Source organism: Ammodytes marinus, assembly GCF_949987685.1.
Source record: "Ammodytes marinus genome assembly, chromosome: 3".
In the NCBI taxonomy this organism is placed as follows: Eukaryota; Metazoa; Chordata; class Actinopteri; order Uranoscopiformes; family Ammodytidae; genus Ammodytes; species Ammodytes marinus.
In genome coordinates, this window is record NC_137232.1 from 24340053 (window position 1) to 24365879 (window position 25827).

Below are 25827 nucleotides of genomic sequence, written 5' to 3' on the forward strand. Positions count from 1 at the left end.
TTGATTCCTTTGTTTAATGAAAAGCTATGGTTGGCCTGTCCCAACCTGTAATTATAATATCCTGCTTTAAACCGGAAAAGCCATCTACAGTATATCGCCTGCATTTACAAAACATTTATCAAACAATAATTACAGCATATGACCCATCTGTAAAATAGTCTCTTACTCTAATAGCACCCACTCAGAATGATATTAAAACACAGAGCCATAATGAGTGAATGAACAGAACAGATGTTTTCATTAACATGCAGCCTTGGGGTAGTAAGGTATACATGCAGTTAAATCATACAAACTAATGATAATGATGGTACATTTGAAAATGAATATGCCTGTCCAAATGCTCAGGGAAACTTTCATTTTCTAATTGTATGTTGCAGCTATTTATTCCCTGACGGCCGGACCCAAAACCCAGACCTGACAGGACTGTGTGAGCCTTCGCCTCAAGACCACATCAAAGTCACACAGGTCAGACGACATCCCTCTGTCTTTAATAGCTTATTCATTCTTGCTGTTCTTTGGCATGTTATGGTAAAGGTCAATATGCTTTTTTTTGGTTGACTGATGCATATCAGTAAAGATCCCAGTTGTAAGTAATTTGCAGTGCATGGTCATAACGTAGCAGATATAGAAGGGGAAAAAAGAAGTGAAAAAAGTGCATCTAATACATTTAAATTGGATAACTTTTTCTTTCCGGCATTATATTTAATATGTTTTGTCAACTCAGTAAAATAAACAGGATACATTTTGTCTGCACTGTGTTTAATAAACAGTCAGTCCGAGCTATGACCTAAATGCAGTGAAGTTGTCGGTTCTAAAGTATTTGCATTGACATGAAAGATTCATGTAGAACTTCATATGTTTAATTTTTAGATACTCATATTTTGAACTGGATATTTGGGCTTTAATGTTGGATCTTCCTCTCCGTCATGCTCCCATATAAAATGTCAGACCCCTAGCTTTTAGCTGAGTGTTAATAAAGTAATAACTATAATAAAAATGTATTCATATCTTTTTTTATAGTTAAAACCTTAATAGTTTAGCTTCATAAGAAAGTCCATATATCCTGCAGTAGGTCATTCTGGCATCACATTAAAGGACACAACATACAGTGTTATATAAGCAAGATACATAACAGTGAATTGTGAAATATTGTTAAAGAATATACACTCTGGTGTATGTTAACCCATTTATATCTCTATCTTCTCAGAGTTTTGTGAAGCTGTTTATAAACATAAAACTAAAAATACACCCCCACATTTTAACTCTGCTCCAGATCCCTTGGGGCTCTTGCCAAATTATCTCGGTGTTAGTAGCGTATGATGTTACTCTGTACTTAGGCTCTTTTAAAAACTCACCGTTGTCTCATCTCTTTCCCCCTTTAGGAGCAATATGAGCTGTACTGTGAGATGGGCTCCACTTTCCAGCTGTGTAAGATCTGTGCAGAGAATGACAAGGATGTGAAGATTGAGCCCTGTGGTCATCTCATGTGCACCTCCTGTCTCACTGCCTGGCAGGTACGGGAGTGGGCGGATGGAATAGGGGGTTTGTGTGGGTTGATTGCTCCGAGTAAAGTGTCAAAACACATATATGTTTGAAAGGAGATGCTCACTGCTGCAGTGTTTTTTTTCTCTTCTTTCTGCAGTCGTGAAAGAAAAATATGAAACCTGTGTTAATCTCTAGTTTGTGGTTACATCTACCTTTCTGCCTGTGTTCCAGGAGTCGGAGGGTCAGGGTACGGGATGTCCCTTCTGTCGCTGTGAGATTAAGGGTACAGAGCCCATTGTAGTGGATCCTTTTGACCCAAAGGACCCTAGCAGGGGCTCCTGCAGGGACCCCTATGGAGCAGAGGGGGCGCCATCACCCAGCTATGACGATGATGATGATGACAGACTTGAAGACCCACCACTCATGATGAGCAAACTTGCCTGTTCAAAGGTAAAATGATGGAGTAAAAGTAGTCTCAGCTTGCTCAGAGTTTCCATGATGAGGTATTTCTAATAATGAAACGTTAGTTTGACACCCTGGGTGCATCTCATGGGCCCCTACTGTCTTCTTCTCTACTGTGAGAGACCAGTCTCTGTACAGTTAAAACACTCCCTGTCTTGCCCTTTTCACTTTTTGTGAGCTTCAAGCTCAAGGCTCATATCTCAAGTCTTTCATCTCCAACTTTCACGGTGCCAATGTAGCAGCTTTCTTTTTTATTTTCTTATGCCTCTCGGTATTTGATATGTGGGGCATTCTCCGATATTCCATCTTTGATGTGCCTCTGAAAAACTATGATTGCATGAAGAGTTGGTGAGCACCTGAGATCATGCACACTTTGATGTGCTGCCTGCCTTGAATTTCTTTGTTTTTTATTGCAGCCTCTGCCTCATTCTCATCTCTGACCATTACTTTAAATGTACAGTGTGAAGAACATATATGTATATATTTATTAGGGCTGTCAAATTAACGCGTTAATCACAGAAAAATGAACGCGATTAAAAAGATTAACGCAGATTAATCGCACTTCTATAATGCCCTTTGACCCGGTGCAAAAGTGGTGCGCAGCTGCACTTGTAGCTTGCAGACACGGCCCGCACGGGTAAAAGGGAGAAAAGTAAAGAGAGAAGCAGGGGAAAGGGGCCGAGGGCTCTATGGACGGTTTATGGGATGCTTCGGGCAAATAAGCATGAAGGTAGGAAGACATCTTACTTTATTCTCCGCAGTGTCCGTGCATTATTGATTTAGTGGGTGCAACAATATAGGTTCAAAACAGTATCTCTCAATCTTCCTCCGTGTGTCTCAATTTTGTTAGCTAGCTGTCTCGTCTCCTGCATAAACGGACACCCGCCCTGTGTGTGTGTGTGTCAATATTTTTGCCTATGAGTACGACGATGGTGAATGAATCGGCATAGGCTATGCGCATCTGTGGCAGTGCAGTGCTGTCTGATGGAAAGTCGTCATTTAGTCTGCTTGTTTTTTTGAGAAAATTTGGCGCTAGTTCCTAATTTTATTTCATGTAGGCTGAGGGGAGGAGACAGAAGTTATGAGAGACGGAGAGAGAGAGAAACAAACTGTAGTAGGCTATACAGCTGTTTATAAACAGGCATAAAAGTGTCATTAAAGTATGCGATTAATTTTTATTAATTAATCACAGAGCCTGTAATTAATTAGATTAATTTTTTTAATCACTTGACAGCCCTAATATTTCTATATACATATATTAATATATAGTTTTGCATATGTTAGTATTTGTTGACAATGCGGTGCACTGCTGGATACAGCACATATACAGCTGGTTTGAACTTCTGACAGGACTTAGTTAGATTTTCAGTTATTGATGAATTGCGTCATGAAAAGTCGCCATTAGAGAAAAAGGTAAATGGTTATGTTCAAATGTAGCTTTTGAGACGTGGCGGGTTGTTTTGTTGTGTGATTAAGGTGGAGCGCCCTCCGTCACCCATGTCCATGGCTCCCCAGGCCTCTCTTCCCCCTGTTCCACCCAGACTAGACCTGCTCCCACACAGACCCGCCAACCCTCCTGGAGCCTCCAGCCCCGGGGCCACCACTAAGGTAACTCACAAAACCAAGTTAACACTTTGCTCAGGGCAATAAGGGATGTTACAAAATAATTTGAGTTTATGTCTTTAAGATAGGTCACTCATTTAGGTCAACAGGAAATAGTCAAATGTGAGGATGTGGTTTTAATGACTTTTTCTAAGATAACATTTACAAATAAATAATGCAAACTTAATTAGTAACCATGTTTTTTTTTGCAATATTAAAGATATTTTCCTATTACCTAAATATTCAGTGCTTAAACATTCTGCTGTGTAGATGGTTGGTAGTTCGACTTTTTGCTTTGCGTATGAAATTTTATATAGAAATAAAGTTGCTGTTGATGCATAGAGTCGAGAGCACAACCAGACTAAAATTTAAGAATAATTTCACATGTAACCCAGCTCTGTTATTCAAATTAAGCTTGCTCCTATTGCTCCCTTGATACACATTAAGGTATTAAAGTGACAGTTACAGTTTTCAGTGTGTTTTTATATTCTGCAAATAACTTATTTTATAGTGCATTTCCACTCACTCACACATTGATATTACCACATATATCCGCCTTAATGTAGATAAATGAAACCATTAGATGGGAAGCAGGAATTGGCTGCATCAAAAGACAAACAGCATGTTCCGGTAGCGCCATGTTATTGATGATTACGCTCAATCCATTCATAGAGCTGCACGTTTTGCTGGATGGATTATTCCCAGCTCCAGAAGTTTTCTTTGATTCCTCATCCATATTGTATGAAGTCTAAAACCATCGGGTCTCGGTTTCTCCCCTCCGTCCAGGCAACCTCTCACCACAAAGACAAGCCGCTCCCCCTGCCCCCTGCTCTGAGGGATCTCCCCCCTCCTCCTCCTCCTGACCGCGCCCACACAGCCATAGGCCCCGCCCCCGACGGCAGGCTGCAGAGGCGGCCTTTACCCTGCACTCCCGGGGAGCCTCCGAGAGAGAAGCTCCCTCCTGCACCTCCCAACAGGCTCCTGGGTGACTGGAACTCCAGGCCTGTACCCAAGGCCCCCACCTCTTCCTCTTCCTCTTCTTCGTCCTCCTCCTCCTCCTCCTCGTCCACCCAGGTCTCCAGTCTGGGAGGAGGGGACAGTCTGCGGTCAGGTGTCAGGGAGCTCTCCAACAGACACTCCCTCCCCCTGGCACTGCCCTCCGCCCTGGACACTCGCTCCGACTCGCACAAGAACAACAGCTCCCTCAGTCTGGACCACCAGCTGGTCAGTGGAAATCAAACACACAAACACTCACATCAACAGCTACAGGCACACAGTGTTTTAATAGGGACTGTCCAAGCAAGAAAACTGAAAAGACTAATTGTGGCACCACCTTTATAATTATCCAGTACACTTTGAATTACATGTGGGTTAGAGGAAGTGTGGGGTTTTATCTTAGTCACTAAATACACAGCAACTGTTGGATCATTTAAAACAGGGAAATGAAAAGTGCATTTATTATGTTATATATTATGTTTATTGGAACATTTTATGAGTATTGGCTTTCATGACAAAATCCACCTGCCAGCACCTCCAGAGCTCCCTCATTAACACGTCTCACCAACTCATTTGTTTTATAAAAAGTGAGCTGTTGGAATGAAAAGTTGCAGTTAGCTTTTTCTAATGAGCTAACCAGTTGCTGGCACTAGCTTTTATATTAACAGCACAGACATGACAGTAGAATCCATCTTCTCTTCTAACGTTCAGCAAGAAATGGAGTAAATTCATTACCCAGAATGCCAAGCCATTCCTTTAATGCGATTATTATTTGGTTCCTAGATTTTGGTTGTTAAAATATCTTGCCCTTTTAAAGTTCCTGAAATATCAGCTTCTGCTTCCTTTCCAGAATTTCGCAGCAGTGGGCAGTCAAGATTACGACAACCCCACAGTCAAGCCGTCATCTTCAGCCAACGCCATCTATTCACTCGCAATTAGGTACGATGTAATAGCTCTATACTGACCTTTAGAGGAGCATCCCATCCATGAAGACTGACATGATATTTTCTCTTTTGCAGATCATAAATGCCACACAATAAAATAAGTGTATTTTATATTAATTAAAATTTCCATTTCTTTCTGTGATTAATCTTGGGTTGTTTGTTTGGCAGACCTTCTCCGGTGCCGAGGCAGCTGACAGGAGAAGAGGCACGTGACAGTGAGGAGGAGTCAGAGTACATGATCCCCTCGTCTCGGCCCGTCCTGCCCCCCATCACGACCCCCCCTGTAGGGGACACCTCACCTGTGCCCAGGCCTTCACACACACAGCCTCTCTCAGCACTCCACACACAGCAACAAGCCTCCACACTCAACTCACGGTATTTGAAACTCTTAAAGGTGTTAACTTTGGGTGTGTAAGAGAAGTGAACATTTTCTAAGTAATAATCTCATAACTGAAAATTTGATCCCTGGAAGTTTGAAGTTTGAAAGCTTCCTGAAAAGTTACTGTTTAACTGTTGTTGTTTACATTAGCAGGGCCCACAGTTTGGTTTTCAAACATATTTTGTTTGTATTGTGGTCTTACGTTTCGTTCCAGGTTCCTCAAAATAATTTAGTTTTGATTTATGATGAGCTAGGTAGAATTATACGATAATTATCAATACTAAGAATTACGTGTAGAGTAGGCCTAAATATGTTTTGTAAACTAACTGCAGGCTCTGCAAATGTAAACAAACTCCCCTCCCCTGAAACTGCATAGTGTACCTATAAGTGAATCCATTTCCAGCGGCACGTCTGCATGGATGGTATTTGTTGATTGCTTTACTGTGTCTGTTCTTTCATTATTATTATTTTGCAATCATTGTTTGTTGTTGTAGGCTGACACTGACTGAACTAGAGGACGGACCTCAAATGTATGAAGCCATGTACCACGTCCAGGCCAGGTCAAAACAAGCCAGAGATTCAGGTATTTAGATTCACCAACCCTTTGTACACATACATGAGGCGTTTTGATGCCAACACATTTTAACCTCTGTGCCACCATAATGCAGAACCTTTTGGTCAATCAACCTGTAAAGATGTATTTGTGTTATCTCAGCTTTAAAATGAACTGCTGATGGAACAATTCACTCTCACTAGTCAATCGGAATTTCTTAGTTTCAACACAAAAACAATATCCCCAGCATCTGGAAAAAGTACATCTACTCTCTGTGCTAGCATGGATGTAAATGATATTATTGGTTGTAGTCATGACTCTTCTGAAGCTGTTCTAGAAGATATACTGTATATATATATGTATCTTCATATCGCGAATGAAAGCAGACATGTGCTAAATCTGTAGTCAACTATACGTAGTTCTGTGTGTCAGATACTGTAATGCTGATGCATTGTTTTCAATCTAGACTATTCAGAGTTGCCCCCTCTGGCGTTGACCAACGGTCCCAGAGAGCATGCGGCGGAGGACAGGGAAGAGGAGGAGAACGGATATGACTTCCCCAAACCGCGGCTGCCCATGCCCCCCGCCAGACGCACCCTCTCAGAGCTGGGGGGGTCCTCTTCCTCCTCCTCATCTTCCTCATCCTGCTCATCCTCCACAGCTGCTCTCAGCCGCCTCTCGCTAGATTCAGACGCTGGAGCTGCAGCATGTAAGTATACTTCTGTTTTATGACAAAACAAATTATCCTTTCGCCAACTACCTGATTAGATAAATACCATAGGAGAAATAATTTCTGTGATTTGTGTGAACTGACCTTTTTAAAACATGGGCATTTGTTAAGAGACTTGTTACCTAAAAGCATGTACAGTTGGCATTCTAGGCAAGAAGGTTTCATTAAATAACTTGGATGTAAAAATGCTAAACGGCAGCTTTTCTGTTCAGGCCGTGCCTGGCCAAAAAGCAATTAAGTGCGGTTGAATCAATATCTTGAAGTAGCAGAAAAGTCCTGTGAGCAGCCTGAAAAGTAGACTAAAGTATTCTGCTGCAACCTGGTATGGGGCCAGACATAATACAGACAGAGGCTCTCTGAAGTTGGTGTTCGACTCAAGTTTGGACTTAGTTCATCATGAATCAATTGCTGCACATCATTTGCAATCACAGTGCACAGAGAGGCCTAAATATCGGTAATTATAGAGAGCTGTTCAGTCACGTCAGCGACCTTTTTAAAAACAGTAAGTGATCTCAGGATGTTGAATATCAGATGTAGAGTTAAAGAGTAATGTCAGAATCTTGAGTCGAGCAGACAGGTGGCAACTAATGCAGCATTGGTTGGTTTCTTCATGAAGCAGCCTTTCTTATTTAAATGCTCATTTTCTCCGCAGTGATGTGACATTTACCCTCTATGATAATTGCTGTGAGTGTGTTCCACTAAAGATGTAAATCTTTGCATCGGAGGACTATTTTTTGTCTGGCTCTCAGACCAGCTGACAAGCTCTCACATAATTAGACTCTGTGGGTGCTTCATTAAAGGTCGCCGCAATGGAGAGGTCAACCACTTCACCTTATGATTGAAAACAAATGTTATGTGTGCCGTCTGCTACACATATAGTGATCATCTAAACTAATTCCAGTAAAGTAAATTGTCATTCACATTGACCTTTATCACTTTTTATGTATTTAAAAGGAGTGTATGTTGTTTAACCAGAACCTAAAACAAGATTGTTCCAGAGCTGTTGGTGTTAAAATACAAAATGCTCTCCTGGTTTCTTCAGCCTTCTCAGAGGTGGAAGCTCCAGAGAGACCTCCAAAGCCTCTCCCCCGACGAATCAACTCCGAGCGCCGGCCCAGCCCCGTCCCGCCCCTCTGTGCTGCGCCCTGCAGCGCGGCCACAGCAGCAGAAGACGACCCTCAGATCAGCAGCGAGATCGAGCACCTCATGAGTCAGGGATACTCTCACCAGGACATCCAGAAAGCACTGTTGATTGCACAGAACAATATCGAAATGGCCAAGAATATCCTACGGGAGTTTGTCTCCATTCCCTCCACTGCACATGTTCTCACATAGCACACTTCCCAGTGCCTCCTTCTGGTGTTTGCTCTCTCGCCCTAGCTTGGCCCGGCCTGGTTGGGTTTAGTTTGGCACGGCCCCGGCCCCGAAGCTCAAAGCCCATTGCCTGCAGCACTACCTCCGGTGCTGGCTGACGTCCCACGCCCCACTGTGGATTTTTTAACTTGCTGTAACTGACAGCCATCTCTCGGAGGCCGCACCCTGCACTCCATGCGCTTTCAAACAGTGTCTGGCTTTCTTCAAACTGCCGGCCTCTTTGTTTTCAAGAACATCTCGGCGGGACAATGACAATGACGGAACGCCACATGATGCCAGACTTTTGTAGGAATCCTGGGAAGAATGATTCTTACTTTTCATTTTACAAGCCTCTTGCTGAAAATGTAACCAACACCTCACAAATAAAACAAAAAAATGTATGTCTATATGAAAATTTAATATATGAGTAAATATATATTAAATGTGTGTAATATATATACAGTACGTGCATATATACAGTATGTAAAAAATGAGTCCAGCTCTGAGGGTCTCTGTTGGTACAGGTGATGTGGGTAAACTGGGACCAGAGGGCTTTGGCCCTTTCTAGTAGACGGATGTGAGAGAACACGTGAGGAAGACTCTGAGTGTCTTCCTCATCAGGATGTGTTGGTCAGCAGCAGCTTAGGAGACGTGCAGCAGAGCTTTTTCACAACGATTTCAGTCTGTTTATTATGGCCTTTGATTAATGATGTTGCTTTGGTACTTTTTCTTTTTTTAAAGAAAAACATGCTTGTTGTTTTTGTCGTGTTGCATTTTTCAAAGTGGCATGACGATGGTTTCAGGTCTTGACGTGTGTGTGTGTGTGTGTGTGTGTGTGTGTGTGTGTGTGTGTGTGTGTGTGTGTGTGTGTGTGTGTGTGTGTGTGTGTGTGTGTGTGTGTGTGTGTGTGTGTGTGTGTGTGTGTGTGTGTGTGTGTGTGTGTGTGTGTGTGTGTGTGTCTGTGTGTCTGTGTGTCTGTGTGTGTGTGTGTGTGTGTGTGTGTGTGTGTGTGTGTCTGTGTCTGTGTCTGTATGTGAGCATGCATGCATGTGTGTGTGTCAGCCAGACCTACTATTCATGACCTGCTCTTAAATGAACCCCCTGTTCCTGTACAACATGAATGTGGAATTCCAGTCAGTATACTAAAGACGCGTTGCGCTGTGAACGTACTACTGCTCTATCTCATATGGCAGAGCCTAGTTTAGCTGTAGAGCCTGGCAGTGAGATTATTAGAGGACGTGCTAATGTTGACGACCCTGCAGTACCACACAGGCTAGTGTTGTGTGATCTGTGGTGGCTGAAACGTTCTGTCTTTCATCTAACTTTATTGGCTGGCTGGATACAGATTTCTATCTCCAGCTCAGTCCGGTGTTATGAAACAAACAAACAAAAAAAAAGTTGTAATTGATTTACTCTGGTAATATATTATTGTAATATGATCATAAATATTGTTATAATTAATTCAGAAGTGCTTCACTGCTGCTACTATTGTTAGTGCTAAACAATTACGCCTTAAATGTACATTTGTGAATATTGTGTTAAAACCGTCATCCTGTTTCTTTAAAGTGACAGTATCATCTGTGTTTCTCTAGTCTGTAATGTATGTAGCATACTTGAAAGTACAAGCAGCTTGTGAACGTGCAGCCCTCTCAAGCTGTCGACTCTTCAGTGTTTTAAAAAATGTTTCTTTTTAAATTATATATTCTCAATGATGATTCCCTCTCTGTAGACTCTGCATAGCAACAATAATAAAGCAAACAAAATGCTTTTGGTGTGGAAACCAGCAATTTTGTAATAAGTTCAGGCCTCTTGTTCACATCAAATTTCCTTTCTCCCCACTGAAGGGGAGTGATAAGGCTTTTCAACAACAACAAAAAAAGTAGGATTTGGGTTTGCTGGCCCCACCACCAAGCCTACATTAAAATCAGTGTTTGGGACAACAGTAAGGACTAACTCAGGAATAATGTTTATCCAAACAAGTGGCGTTCAGCCTTAAAAAAAAAACAGAGAGAGACCGCAGCTCGCCTTCATCCAGGTGACATGTAACCAAAAGTATCTGTTTAATGAAGTCACACAAGTAGCCTATCACTTTTTTTTCTCTCTTTTTTCATTGTTACATTATACATTTTTTCGTATTATTTCCAAATGTTCGCAGGACTAGATACGGCAGCTTCATTTTCCAGGTACTATGAATTAGTAAGGCAAATAAAATGCAAGGAGACTTGAACCTCGCCCAGTATATGAAGAAGATGTCTGTTGACTGGAAGCTATCTCCTGCGCTGTCTGGCCATTTTCTACTTCTTTTCTCTTTTTTTCTGTTCCTAGTTGCCTTGAGAAACTTCTTGAATGATGGGCAATGAACGGAGAGATGCCCAATCCTAAATACTGTACCAATGTTTCTTTAGGAGGAGAGCATGTTGTATTATTTCGCTTTTTTGTTTGTTTGTTTTGTTTTGTTTTGTTTACGCGCAGTATAAACCAATTTGTGCTTCGATACTGTCACTTTAAAGAAAAGCTTATTGTATAAAGTTAGTTATATGAAAAAAAAAATGGCTGTTTTATTTCATTTTGCATTCCTGTACATTGTATTTTGTTCCAAAGGTTTTGTTTACTTGTGTGAATAATTCTGCGAGCAGTGCCATACGTTTAGAGATCCTTACCGTGTTTAGAATAAGGCCTTGTTTTTTTAAGAGATTATGTAGGGATTCATTTGTTCCTGTTGATTGCTGAAGGCAAGACTGTATAGGTATTTCTTGTATAAATCTGTCCTCTCTCTGCCTTGTCAGCCGCATCAGGCCTCATCTGTGAGCACAAGTGCTGATCTGTGAAAGTCTCCTGGCTTATTTTTAGTTTGTTTTGTTTTACCCTTTTTACCTGCAAAGATAAAGCAGGTCTGGGATCAGGCAGCGCTCAGCCTGGGAGAAGCTGGGAAGTGTCGACGCCCTTGGTCCCTGTGTTTTGGGGTACTTCAACCTTTCTGCCAGAGGAGGGAGCTGTTGTTCCATGTAGGCTAGCTGTTTGCTTCTCGTCAGTAAAAGGCATTCATTAACTTTTTGATGGTTTTTAAAGCTTATATCACGTTGGAAGTATGCACAGTGCTGTTAATAAAAATGATTAGCAAAAAGCCAACACAGGTCTCTTCTCTACAAAGATATTCAACAAGGGTTTAATCTGTGCATTCCAGTAAGAGTTAACGGTAACACTTTTTTTTTTTTTTTTTTTTTATTATTATTATTTTTTTTTTAATACAGGGACAGTGCATATTATCAAACATTTCTGTCAATATGCCAGAATTAGCCAGAAGGCTATTTTTCATCTGCAGTCCCTAGACCGATGGTAAAAGTCACCCTAAAAGAAAATAAAGTTACACATTTACATAACACAACATACCTATAGTAAAACGTACTATTATAAAGTAAGTAAAGTAAAAAGTACTATTAAGCTAAAATATACAATAAAAACACAGCAGAGCAACAATCGGACAACAGCAGACAATGACATGAACAGGTTAATGGTAATGTAGACAGCTCTGATTATCAATGAGACATTTCTTTAACTGGAATTTAAATGACCTATATGTGTTCAGATTTCTGATGGCTATGGGGGTGAGGTTCCACTCAGTAGCTGCACGAACAGAGAAAGAAGTATGGCCAAATACACTCGCCCTAAAAGGGATAATACAATCTCCCCTCGCTGAAGCTCTAGTTCTGCTGTGATCAGCTGTTCGGATGTTGACAAACTGATGGAGCGGAGGGGATGATAAACCGTGAATGATTTTATAGACAAGACATAGATTTGAATATTTGACCATGTTTTCCCAGTTGAGTAATCTGTGCTTTTGTAATATTGGACAATGATTAAATCTACAAGGTTTCTTATCCAGGATTTTAACAGTTCGTTTGTAAAGTGATTGTATAGGTTTCAGGGATGTAACAGCAGCTTGTGACCAAATAGGTAAACAGTAAGTGATGTGTGAGAAAATCATAGAGTGCATGAACATTTTTGCTGCCTCTATAGACATTTGATGGTGAATGTGTCTAAAGTTCCTGAGGTTGAATTTGATTCGATTACAGACCCTTTTTACATGTGATGTAAATGACAACTTTGAATCAAATAAAACTCCCAGATATTTATATTCGGATACAATCTGCAGCCTTTCCCCTGAAACCAAAACATTCGGCTCAACATCGACATGTCTGTGGGACTTGGTGAAGAACATTGCTACTGTTTTTGAAGTGTTCAACTGAAGGCAGGATTGCTTCAACCAAGCTGAGATAGTAACCATAGCATTAGTGAGCTTCTCTGCCACTTGAGAGATATTACTACCATGGACATAGACTACAGTGTCATCAGCATACATCTGCACAGAAACATCAGAACAGACCGACGGAAGGTTGTTTATATAAAGTGAATAAGGGTTTACAATAAGGGTTCATTCATTAACTGTTAGTTAATGCTTAGTTAGTGGTTAATAAGCATTGTCTAAGAATTACTAACGGTTATGCTTACTTAATGCTTAACTATGCATTAGTTAACTAAGCATAGTTAATGCTTAACTAACTAATAAGTAAGCATTATCAGTTAAAGCTAAATAAGCATTAACTAACCATGCATAGAATTTACTAGCATCAACTAACAGTTACTTAGTGAACCCTTATTGTAAACTGCTACAGAGTTAACATTATTAAATAAATTGATGAGCACATGCAGTTGTTATCGCAGTAAAAACTAAGCAATTGCCTATCCATACTTGAAATTCTACTTACACAGTTATGATGACTCAGTCGTCTATTAGAGAGTAAATTCATTGATCCACTATAGTCCTGACTGGTGTAACACTGCACAGCATTGAAGTACCAAGACTTAACCGATGTTCTATTTCTAGATAGAAGAGTCTAGAAGAGTTCAATTCAAACAACTGCTTGGATTGCAGTAGTTGTATTAGTAATGCATCTTCAGTGCAGGAAAAAAGGGGCACATGTGGTGTTAACAAAATTCATGATGTCTGCATGCCATCAGGGTGAGCCAGCAGCAAGCCCCTGTGTTCTGGCATTGTTCCTGCTCACTCACTGGCATTCAATGAAACGCAGCTCATCATTAATCTTATTATTCACCAATGTGTGTTTTCTGCTTTGACTAGTCAAAATGTCAGCTGTGAAAAGGACCTATTGAAGTAAAGCAGGAGAGGTGAGGGACTGAACAGGAGCAGAAATGCCTCTGGCAGCAGCCTGGAGGTCTGATGAAATGCACAAGGGTTTTGGAATGTTTGCCTAACGATACCGAATGGGCAGAACTACAGACATGTTCAATGCTTCGGCCCTGTTTCTTTTCAAATGTTGTATCCGATATTCTGGTAAAGTTCCGTAATGCATTTTGGAAACTGCATTAAAAGCCCAGATCTAATTTGACGCTGTAAATCAAATCAGCCTCATATCTGAGCCATTTTTAAAACTCTGATGTAACTTAATGAAGCCTTCTGTGTACAGAAGTATTGTTAAAGGTAGAATGATTAATGTGTGTGCAGCAGCGAGATAATACCTGGCTTTAGTTGTCTGCAAGTTACAATAACAGAATAGGTAGAGCTTTAATTTAAGGCTCTTAATTAAATGGAAAGAACTTTCATGTTGTTCTAATTAGAGGAACATTTATATTTAATTGAAATAACTTAGCTTTATTTAAGCCCCAAGTAAACATTCATACATTTAATTACTCAATTATGATCAGAAACAATTACCCACGTTGTTTTGAATTTGTATGCTGCCCTGTGGATGTGGTTCACAATTCAGTTTTTACTTTTCCTCTAATTAGTAGTCCTAACAAATGGCATGCAGGTAATAAATAAGAAATATTTAATAAAGTAGGTAGCTCTAAATCCACAGAACAGAAATCTGAATTGAAACTGTTGCATCTGAAAATGGTCTTTGAATAGTTTTGCTCGGTTTTAACACATTGAGACATTTTGAAGCTTTTCTTCTCATTTAACAGTCAATTTTTTATTTGGTATCATTAAAAAAAAACAAAAAAACATTTGTTTTGGTAATATTACATTTTACATCGTCAAGGCATTAAAAGGCATTTAACAGATTTCAAAGGGGGGCTCCAAAAAAAAAAAAAAAAAAAAAAAAAAACATTTTTTAACATTGGTAGTTCTCAAAACAACAGGGGGAACACACAACCAATAAAAAGGTAGGAGCGGTAAGTATGGACCAGGTACAGACGATACCTGCACATCACTCACTAGGAACAGTGGTCATTGTTGATTGTCTACAAACTGAATTTGCATATATGTGGAGTCACAGTCATTCTCCCCCTCTTCAGTAGTCATATGCTGTAGCCACCCCAGTCAATAGGCTGAGGGGGATTCTGCGTCCCACAGATTTTTTCAAGTTTCGCTCGACACATCAATGAATTATTTAAATGGAGAAGTTGGTCTTTTCCTTACAGGGAGGGAAACGTCATGCTGTGAACCATATTTACCATGGGCCAATCATCTGTCTGCCCTCGCACTTCCTCTTGAAAAAAAAGGGAATAAAAATCGCTTTCATTCACAAACAGTCACATTTCACTAAACTTTTGTAGAAACACAACTGCATGAACAATAAACACAAATAAATCAGTGCACTGGACATTCAAATTTAAACACAACTAACAATACAAAACGTCAGGATTGCTGATCTTTTCTACAGGCTTTGATTGGATTTCTAAAAAGGCATCTGAAAGCTTTGCGACTCGGCTGTTGGCAACGCTCAAACTCGAACACACATTCACACACTTAAAAACATCAAAACTAATCCGTGAAGGAGAGAAACGATAAAATACAGTGAACAACAAATAATATCAAACCCTTTATGTCAAACGCTGAAGAGAAACCTGGGAGTGTAGAGACAAGCATGTTGTTGTAGACTACATCAATACATGATGTGTGGTTAAAATGACCTGCAAGTGTGTTTTTCACAGCTAAAGCTAAAAAGGCAACATTTTGGTGAGGCTGTAACTGGCTAACATCATTGCATGACCCCAAACATTTCAGTGTGCAGACTGAAGCAACAGGAAATATCGAACAAAAAAAAAGAAAAGAAAAGTCTAAAAACCAACAAGACGTCTACCTAAGCTCTTTTCGCTTTCAGTAAAGAGCACCCCAACAAAATAATAACACTATCTGTTTTTTTTTTTTCTATGGTGTTATTTTAAATAAAGAAATATATACATAGATTATAATATATACACTTTGATAGAGAGCTGTTTCGGGCTGCTCTTCACTGATTGCTTTGCCTGAGGTGATGCTTATACGTCAAGGTTTAAAAACAGTCCCTGGTCAACATTGTGCTCTAACTATAGTTTTAAAGGACAATCAGCAGTGTACAGGGCGGGTGGCAATGGGAGCTACGGGCTAAAGGACAGTCCTTTGGTATGGAGGTGGGAGGTTTAGTAGTGTAGAGTAGAGTTGCGTCATGGATCGCTCAAATCACTGAAAAGCTAAAGTTGCATTCCAACAGAAAAAAATTGCTGGGATGTGAAGGACGGTGAGCAAAAGCTTGCAGCTTGGAATAATCTTGAGTGTCGGCCGTCCATAGTGATATTAACCAACGAGGGACAACGGAGCTTTTCTGTGAAGTAGTTCTGGGATAAAGAGCTGTGGTGAAAGTTTGAAGGCATCAAGCGGGTCTGTGTCTGAGAGGGAAGTTAACAAGGCTTCAGTCAGCAGCGGTCACCTCTTCACTTCTGCACGTCCAGGTACTCGCCGCCCTTTACTCCAGAGGGCAAAGACAGACATGAAGACACACGATAAGACACACACACACACACAGAAAAAGAAGCGCATATATGTTAATGGTGTAATCAGATCAGCAGAAAAAAAAATGCATTTTGTCATTAGCCACAGCCCGTTCAGTTGGAGTAAAGAGAATAGATATCTACCTGGTCGCTGGGAGGCTGCTTCTCTCCGTTGACCCCCAGGAGCACAGCTTCCTCTGTGTTGTCGCTCTTCATCTCCACCACAATGCTGTCTTTGTTGGACTTCTCCTTGGTGCTGCAAAACAAAAATAAAAACTCCCTGAAGTCAGAAACATATCGAAAAAGCCTGTTTCTCTATCTAACAATACTGTTGCTGATTTGCTGATTTTTTTAGCTATAGTTTTATCACATATCATATGTATTATTATCTTTTATGTAGATATGGCGGCTCTGTTGCCTGTCCGTTCCAGCAGACAGTATCTTTCATTTTGGTTTCATTTCATCAGGTCAAATACACCTGACATAACATTCAACTCATATGATGTAAAAATGTAGTAGGCATGGTGGTAAACGGCCTATGACAATGATCATTCACCTTACTCCCCTTTAGCCCCATTTTACATGTGTGTATTATTATATCCCAAAAACAAAGCTAGTTAGTGTCTATTAGTTACTGGGATGAAGGTACTTTTTTTTTATTAATTTTTTCAACAGTGCATTTTCACATTTGCACACTTGATGCCGCGTCCAAAGGGCTTTAAATAAACATCACACAGAGTGTCTCTCGATTTGTGCTTACAGGTCTTGCTTGCCGGATCGGCCGCAGATCTTTCCCTTCTTGTAGAGGAAGTAGAGCACGCTCCCCAGGATGGCCAGCAGCAGGATGCAGATGATGATGACAGCAATGATCACGCCACTGCCCTCTGGTGGAGAGCAAGCACAACAACAGCCACACAGTCACTGGCTGTAACTTAGATCATGAAGAAGAATGGGACGGGCAGGAGGAGGAATCCAATACAGGAAGGTGCAGCAGCAGCAGCAGCATTCCACAGGATGTATGTGCAGTATATGGCAATTTTACCAAAGCATCTAAAAGAGAGTGCAGCCCCAGCATCATTCAGGTGACCTAAACCTGGCAACTGTAAGAAAAGATGAGGTAGGTGCAAAAGGTGGAGAAGGACAGGTGTGCTTATGCATAACGGCATGACAACGTGCACAGGAAGAGATGACGGGTGGGTGGCTGTTTTGATCATCAGGGGATAGGAGGGGAGGAGGGGGGTGTCGACTGAATGCTGGGAGGCCAGAAAGATGGATGGCTCTGGAGGAGAAGTGCACAGAAGCTTTTTTGCCTTTTGAGAAAAGAGAGGTGAGGGAGAGTCTTCAGCAGCGCAGCACACAAACCTTTCTTGATCTTCTTTTGTGGGGTTTCTGTGTTGGCTTTAACTGAGAAAAAACCACATGAGCACAATTATCAGTGTGTGTGTTTGTTGGAAGTATTAAAGAACACACACAGACACATACAAACACACACACAAACAAAACAGTTTAGACCTACAGCAGAGGCCTGAAGTGAATACAATAATTGTTTAGTTTTGGGAGCAGTATCTGCGATGTGAAGCTCAAACATCCAGCCTGATAGGCCTACTGTGGTCAGTAGCACAACAGTCATCACCCGCAGCAGCCCTGTTTAATCTCATTTAACCAGCCCTTTGCCAGAAACGACAACCCAGGACAGTTTCCCTCTTAGGGTCTGGAAATTTCCTGGCATGACGTACAGGAGAGAGAGGGGAGAGCAAACACAAGACAGCCTCCGTAATGGGAGTCAGGAGACTTGCTCTGAGTGCATTTAAAGCATCAGCTGCTTCCTAGAGTCACACTGATGCACGTGTGTCTCTGTGGTTGTGTATGCAGCTGCACATCATAATACTAACAGAAATGCAACACTCTCTAATCATAACTGGTGAAGTGTGGCAATCGTTTTTATCTGATATAATTGATTATGTTTCTGGGAAAGAAACCTCCTCTCATGCTGCAATTTTTTTTTAACTCATTAAAAATGCCACATAACTTTGCAAGCAGAAAATAAGATAAACTGTGCCAACAAATTAGTCAATAAGACATATCGCAGTGATAACAGCCCTCAGTAGTCTCACCCATATGAAACTATTGGGGCTTTTCCATTGCATGGTACCTACTCCTACTCTACTCTAGTCTGCATCACTCTACTCTACTTAGGTATCGGGTCTTCTGGAGGTTGTTTTCCATTGCGAGATAGTACCCATGGTAATACCACCTAGCTGGTTGTCATAGTAACGTTGGAAGCTAATGAATTTCTACTCAGTCTTATTTAGAGTGATTATTTGCACATTTTCTTTTTGGATGAAGTAACGTTAAGTATAAATGCTTTATAGATGCCACAGCTTTTTTAATCAGAGCAATCACTAACCAACACAGCTCTTATGGCCTTCCAGTCCCACGGTTGTGCTAACTGCTGCATCCTTCGCCTTTGTGTGTTTTTTAGTTTTCTTCTTTTGCTCATATTCCTTTGGCCTGACTCACAGAAAAGCAGCCCAGCCAGAGACCCCGAAACCACCAATTACCCAACATGCAGATAATAACTTTTACTGCCAACTGCAGAGTTAATCTCGCTCTAAAACTAGTAATTTTCATTGGATTTCATTGGAAATATAGTAGGGGAGAACAGGGTAATCTGAGCCACTTTTTACATTTGCTACCCTTTAAGCGAGCTAAAATGATTTATCACTCAAATTTACACATTTCCCATTAATTCAGGTTGTTTCCTAGAAAAGGGCATTAGCAGAATTTTTTCAAGACAAAGGGCAGTGAAAATATGATTGTTTTAAAAAAAGTTGTCATGTGGCTCACTTTACCCCAGCTGTGGGGTAAACTGAGTCAGACCAGAAGAATCAAGGGGGTAAAGTGAAACAGCTGGGGTTAAACTGATCCACTTACTTTTTCCACTCCATAACAACACATATTGTAACAGTTAGAATACTGAAAGCTAGCCACACATTCCAGAACTAATGTCGGACTAGTAAAAGAATGATGGGGTTTGGTCAATTAAGCAAAGCAAATTTTCTAAACACTTGAAAGTAACTCTGAACAAAATCAAATACAACATATTATAATTCAAAAGGTTTTAATGAGATTCAAATGAAAGATAGAACCAGTTAGATTAGAACACAGTCTGGGGGTCAGAACACAGGACCCTTAGAGCCAGCTTGTGTCTGGGGGTCAAAGCATAGGAAAATCAGAACCAGCGAGAACAGCCTGGGACTCAGAACACAGGAGAAGACCCAACTGGATTATAACATCAGCCTTTCATACTCTACAACTAGGCCTACTCTACATTCCAGCCCTGAAGGTTACAGGGAAAGATGAGAAGGTGCTCTTTCCGTGTGGTTGCCCCAGGTTGTCTTCCTGGTGTTTTTCCTTGGCATGATGGCTTTTCTACAATGTGTATGACATTAAAATAAAACATGTTATGTAATATTACATTAAAATATGTTTAAGACTAAACTTTACTTGTGCCTCATGGCATTTGGCTCACTTTCCCCCACCACCACAATTTGAGAAAAAAACTAACTAACTCTCAGCATTTCAGGCTAATCTTTAGCTAATATCATCACATGGTTTTTATATGTTGGTAGTTCATCAACACGTATAATAGAAGTTTTTCTACGTGTATACATTTGCTTTGGCACAACAGTTGATTAAGTTGACAGCAAGAAAATTTACTTTTACATGCAAAATACCTATTTTGGTGAAAAAAACATGCTTACCACAGCACCATGAGGTCCTCTCTTTCAGGGCCAAGGGGAAATGAGAGGGGCTTGAAAACATATATCTCACATGACCACAAATGTTTTCCGTTGCCTAGATACAGGGGGTGGCTCACATTACCCGATGCCTCAGATTCCCCCGTTCTCCCCTATATATATTTTTTTTGTGGAGTCAATTTGACTGGAGTGGTGTGCCATAGGCAGGGACGAATGACTGCAGTCTTACCTGTTGAAGAGGAAATAATAGTGGGAGTTGCTGTGCTAGAAGTAGTGATGGTGGTTGTGGTGGCTGGTGATGTGGTGTGCATTACTGAAAACAGGTAGAGGCACAGAAGGAAGGAGGACATTTCCTGTTAAACACACTGGGGAGGGGGAAACATTTAACAGCCGCACAGCTTTGCAGCGTCTCGTTAGAAACAACAACAACAACAACAACAACAACAACCACAGTTATTGACATGTCATGAATCACAGGCAACACGGTTAAAGCACATGGCAGAGCTCATGGCCGAAGGACGAAAGCAAAAACAAACAACAAAGTGACGTGGACAAGAAGGTGACAACCGATAGAGACGTACATGTGTAGCCTTTATATATACAGTATGTATTTTAATACAAAGAGCACAGACGGGAAACGCAAGAAGCGGGAGGAACTCACTGGTTTTGATGTTGAAGGCCACCCCATCAGTGCCGTATGTGTTGGAGGCGTTGCAGAAAATTAAGGTGTCAGAGTCCACCTGGACACTGAGCCGGCTCACCATGCCCTGCTCGGTCTCTTCTTCGTGTGCCCCCATGAGGACCTGGCACAAATACACAGAGTAGCAGAGGAAGTCAAGACCACCAGCATAAACAGTCAGTCCAACATGACTCAGACATGCTGTCACAGACTGAGGAAAGGTGTGTCTTTGGTGGGAGCTTAAAAGGACCTCTTTCTGGGATTTGGCAGAAACACAGTAAGAAATCATACTACTGTCATATTTAGAATAAAAGGCACAAACAACTGAGGATCATTTGAACCCAGTATTCCCTAATATAAGCTTCCTCATTTGAAGCTTTCACGTTAGATAAGACTTTAATCTTCTGTACTAATAACAGTGTAGACCGAATTGTGAATGATATGAGTTTGTCATGATGGGCCTGACAGTTGAAGGTGTCAGGACTGAGGGGGTTAAGATCTAGTGATCATCACATTTGGAAAACAGTGTGCTATATTGTTGCAGTTGTAGCTTATCCAGGATCAGGAGGCTTCCCTCTGCTGTACCTTTCCTTCGGAGGTGCTCCAGTCGACTGTGGGTGTAGGAAAACCTTTGATACTGCAGGTCAGCTCCACCATGTTCCCAGAACTCTCTTCCATCTCTGTATGTTTGGGGTTGGAGATCTCTGGTTGGCCTGCAGAGAGAGAGAGAGGAGCAAGAATGTTTCATCTTGATGCATGACCACAGCTACTCACAGTAGCTACCTGTTACTATCATACAAATACAATATGCATTCCTGCCACACACAAAATACAGCTGGAATACACTAAAATGTGAAGAAGGAAACAATGGAACAAACACACACATAAACACGCACTATAAACTACAATTAAAACATACATTATATATAATAATATTTCATAAGGAATAAAAAGATAAATATTTGACGAGAAAGCAAAGTAAGATTGAGCATATAACGTATTAATGATTAGATTTACCGTTGATTTTAACAAGGAGTGTCCCGTTGGTTTTCATTCCCTCAATCTCAGGAACAGTCACCACACACACGTATGTCCCAGAGCTTTCGAACATGGTGTCTTTCAGCATCAAGGTGTTCCCCTTCGAAACCTCCTCTCCGTTCTACACACACCAGAACACAAGAAGCACTTTTAATATATATACACACACACACACACAACACACACACACACACACACACACACACACACACACACACACACACACACACACACACACACACACACACACACACACACAGTTGATCCATTGGCTGCTTCGACACACTTCTTACACAAAAGGTTTGCAGAGAAATGTCAGACCATCCTAAACTGTGTAAACTATATCAACTTCAACAAGAAATAATAATAAAAGATGAAAAAACCTTTATGAAAGCTGATTGGCTGGCTCTCACATGGACCTCTCACAGTATCCCGATAGAAAATACTACCTTGTCAGAATTTTTCTGTCCTTTCTTGACTAGTTTAACATAACAAGATGTTTGTGCAGTTGACCCATAAAGGCACAGAACACTGCTTTCTGCATAACCATAAAAATAGCGGGGGGGATTAAAATCATATGTTTTATATTGCACCTCAAATGCCTGGGAATACTTTTGACTTGTGTGTATTGTGCTATATGTGTGTACGTGACCTTGAACCAGACTACGTGTGTCTGGAGGGAGGAGAGGGCGTTGCAGGTGGCCTCTAGCTTAGCCCCTTTTTCCAGTTCAAGGTCTGAAGGCGACACCACAGCCTCATCGAGATCTACACACAAACACACGAGGGATAAGGGAATTAGATGTACAGGCGTGCTGCTGGTAAATAGTATCTGTGGTCACGGTTACAATCACATCAGTGCAGAACTCCTTACAGTGGACAAACAAATTGGTTTTTCCATAGATTTCCGAAAAGGTCTCCGTCTCCATATAGGTACATTGATAATCCCCAGAGTCTAGACGCTTCACATTATCCAGCATCAATACGGGAGTCTCCCACGATTTCTATTAAAAGAAAAGCCAAAGTCAAAACACATGAACATATAACTTTAAACTCAACATTGGTGGGAAGTCCTTAAAGCGCTGAGGAAATTTTAAAAATCTGCCATCGAAGGCTCCTGAAAAGCTATAGATATCCACACATGTTGATATAAACAATAGTGTATACCTTTGGCTCATCAATATTGAGCGCACAACAACAACCAAAAAACTTGATTTTCTTACATCTTTATGACTGATTGTAATAATTGATGCCATGTTCCCGTCACCCTGACAGTGAAGCTCGACCGAGTCCCCCTCCTTGATTTTGCCCTTTGGCGATTCCACCCAAACGCTTACAGCTGTGGAGGGGTCTGAAACAGAAATAGGAATTCAATGTCAAGAACCAAGGACTTGAACTGGGCTAAATGTCCACCTGCTGTGCTCCTGGCAAGGATGTGTTCTTCAGCGAACACGGATGGGAAACCTGTGTGTGTGTGAGATGTATTTATCTAATTTTATCGTTAGATTGTATACTCACAGATTACAGTGATGTTAAAACGTTTGGTCTCAGAGAACTTAATTCCTTCAGGAACCTGGTAGGAGCTCTCGCAGTAGAACTTAGCGTCTTTATCCTCCTTCATCACCTTCATGCTCAGCTCACTCTTAACTGAGACCAGACCGCTGGATTCAGTGGTGGTGCTGGCCACTATCTTCACCTCTAGAAGACGCATAAAACAGTATGTTAACCCACAGGACAAGGGAAGGGAGGGGAGGGCAATGGAGAAAACACAAACTCAAAAAGTGCATTGAAGAAGTTGGTGTCAATCCGTCTTACCATTGTTATTGCGTAGGGGCGTGTCGTTTCTGTACCAGGTGATGTTGGGTTTGGGGTAACCGTTTTTGACCTCGCAGGTCCCTATCTACGTCAGGCAAGAGAGAAGACAGAATGAGAGAGGATCACACTCAAGGCATTCAATTGTAGCCCTTTAGTCATTTGATCAAAGTTATACTCCGACGCCCATGTTTTAAAGCTTGTTTACCTTGGATAGGTCATCGTCTGTAACTGAGATCCCTGTTTGCACAACATCAATGGTGGGATAGGCTGGAGTATCTGCATTAGAAGTTAGAACTGAATCAGACACTAGAACATTCTAAATTCTCAAAATGAAATGTGTGTGTTCACTTATATGCAGGTTTAAACAGTTGCTTTGACATGTAAGCACTGACAGCAGTTGCTATTTCACTTTGATGGTTAAGAGTTTAAGAACTGAGAGAATTCCAAATCCGACAATTAAAGTATTGATTGATATTGTATAGGTAAAAGCACTGGTACAAGTATAAGCAAGGACAGCGCTGGACGCATTGGTCTAAGTTGATGAGACGGTTGAGTGGTTCTCCTTTGAAGGCCAGAAACCAAAAACACATCACGATGAGTTTGTGAACATGGTGATTCATGAATAGAAACCGAGGTAGTAATAGAAGTTGGAAAATGATTACTTAGACCATTTGAAGATAAAAGGCATGCCATCTCAGATTGAATCTTACCGTACACATATAGCGATGTGCGTCCCTCTGCAGTCATGTCGATAGTTCTGACGATACAGATGAATTGTGTTTCGTCTGAGAGCTGCACATCTGTGATAGTCAACACCAAATCTCCAGGGGCTCCGGTACCATTCACACTGATCCGGTCTGTGAACGGCGTTCCTCGGTCTATGAGCTTACTGGTGGAATCTTGATAGTAGATTCTCTGCTTCTCACCCGACTTTTTCACCTTAAAAAGGGATCATAATTCAAAGGCATGAAACATCACATGCATTATAAACACCTCAGCGCACCTCTCTGCATGTGTGTGCATCAGGCTTGATAGAACTCACATATAACCACTGTATGATCATGCTGCCGACGCCTTCGTCCGTTGTCAACACGCCGGTGATCTGAGCCGTTCCTCCCTTTACTACATTCACTTTGTCCTCCATTTCAATGTCCACAGCAGCCCATGCTGAAAAGGAAAAAGAGAAAAAGGTTGTTTCTTCAGAATGTTTGAGTTGTTTTTTATCACCAGCTTAACATTTGCGGCAGAGCTGAGAAAAAAATCAGTACCATTTGTCCTCTTTCTTTTGCTTATTCAGAGCAGTTCTGACTTTATTGATTTTCAACTGTAATTGCGATTAGTCGTCCATTTCCGCAGTGAAAAGTCAAAGTTACCTCAAACTTTTCTCAGCTGAAATTTCTCCCAATGTACCCGTCAAAATGCATGACAATACAAATACATGTGCGACAGGCTCATATTGGCCTGTATCTGGCCCATTGAAACATAAGGCTACTAACGCTTTAGTGAGCTGAACCCAAACAATGACTTGAAGGTGATACTACAACCGATGAAACTGAAATGTGTTGAAGAAACACACGGTGTCTGCATTCACACCCTGTTGACACAAACTGAAAGGAGGCATGGAGGCAAAAAAGAGAGAGAAAAGAAAAAGCCATGGTGGGTCAAAGGGAAGAGACAGATGCTATGACAGGAATGAGAAGCCCACCCATGTCCACATTAATGTGCTGCATTCCACCGTGTCACCCTCTCACAGGAAGAAAGGCTCAATTTACAGGCAGCATAGTAGCCCCACTGTTCCTTCACCATCCGTGTCCGAGGAATGAGTGGTTTTCCCCTTCCAGGGTCGCTGGCCGAGGCGCATCCCAGTCTATAGGAGGGACCCCAATTACTATTTGCATCGCAGTGTTTGAGATGAACAAGATGCCAATGGGAGCTGTAGCCTGGAGGTAACGAGGCTGCCAGGTTTGATTCAGACTTTTCCAAGTGTGTATGTTCATTGTGTTAGTGAATGTTGGGTTTGAAAGAATTAGTGACCATGTGAAATGTCTGGGTTTATGTCAAGTGCTGTTCAGAATAATGTAAATTGGGTTCATCCGTGTCCCGCGATGACCTTCTTTTTTTCATATTAAGCTCGAGAGCACAAAAGACAATGCACAATAAAACGCACAGTGCGCAGTTGAGTCTCATAAAGAAACAGAACAGAAAAAAGTTTGTTTGCATGGTTATATTATTTCGTAATGAAAACAGGATTTGTGTGGAA

The 25827-nt window shown here is 41.2% G+C and overlaps 2 protein-coding genes across 5 annotated transcripts in view; one reads left to right on the forward strand and one right to left on the reverse strand.

Annotated features, from left to right (window-relative positions):
• The window catches only part of cbl (Cbl proto-oncogene, E3 ubiquitin protein ligase), a 35516-nt gene extending 26196 nt beyond the window's left edge, over nucleotides 1-9320 (forward strand). The window contains exons 7-16 of the mRNA XM_080053463.1: nucleotides 378-465; nucleotides 1383-1514; nucleotides 1717-1935; nucleotides 3424-3555; nucleotides 4336-4773; nucleotides 5396-5484; nucleotides 5658-5864; nucleotides 6363-6451; nucleotides 6888-7130; nucleotides 8194-9320. Coding sequence (XP_079909589.1) covers nucleotides 378-465; nucleotides 1383-1514; nucleotides 1717-1935; nucleotides 3424-3555; nucleotides 4336-4773; nucleotides 5396-5484; nucleotides 5658-5864; nucleotides 6363-6451; nucleotides 6888-7130; nucleotides 8194-8486 — 1930 coding nt within the window. The 3' untranslated portion in view covers nucleotides 8487-9320. The remainder of the gene's footprint in view (nucleotides 1-377; nucleotides 466-1382; nucleotides 1515-1716; nucleotides 1936-3423; nucleotides 3556-4335; nucleotides 4774-5395; nucleotides 5485-5657; nucleotides 5865-6362; nucleotides 6452-6887; nucleotides 7131-8193) is intronic.
• A 5190-nt stretch (nucleotides 9321-14510) lies between these two features.
• Nucleotides 14511-25827, reverse strand: part of mcamb (melanoma cell adhesion molecule b) — a 31847-nt gene continuing 20530 nt past the window's right edge. Inside the window, exons 2-17 of one of the 4 annotated variants that reach the window (XM_080053946.1) lie at nucleotides 24610-24734; nucleotides 24278-24506; nucleotides 23773-23843; nucleotides 23568-23652; nucleotides 23271-23450; nucleotides 22976-23103; nucleotides 22627-22756; nucleotides 22408-22520; nucleotides 21735-21876; nucleotides 21303-21430; nucleotides 20700-20841; nucleotides 20268-20351; nucleotides 17640-17681; nucleotides 17038-17161; nucleotides 16422-16533; nucleotides 14511-16250 (exon numbers count right to left, since the gene is read on the reverse strand). In XM_080053946.1, the coding sequence (XP_079910072.1) occupies nucleotides 16221-16250; nucleotides 16422-16533; nucleotides 17038-17161; nucleotides 17640-17681; nucleotides 20268-20351; nucleotides 20700-20841; nucleotides 21303-21430; nucleotides 21735-21876; nucleotides 22408-22520; nucleotides 22627-22756; nucleotides 22976-23103; nucleotides 23271-23450; nucleotides 23568-23652; nucleotides 23773-23843; nucleotides 24278-24506; nucleotides 24610-24734 (1865 nt within the window). In that variant the 3' untranslated portion in view covers nucleotides 14511-16220. Of the gene's footprint in view, nucleotides 16256-16421; nucleotides 16534-17037; nucleotides 17162-17639; nucleotides 17682-20267; nucleotides 20352-20699; nucleotides 20842-21302; nucleotides 21431-21734; nucleotides 21877-22407; nucleotides 22521-22626; nucleotides 22757-22975; nucleotides 23104-23270; nucleotides 23451-23567; nucleotides 23653-23772; nucleotides 23844-24277; nucleotides 24507-24609; nucleotides 24735-25827 lie in introns of all 4 variants that reach the window. The other 3 variants (XM_080053947.1, XM_080053948.1, XM_080053949.1) reach the window with 3 other exon arrangements.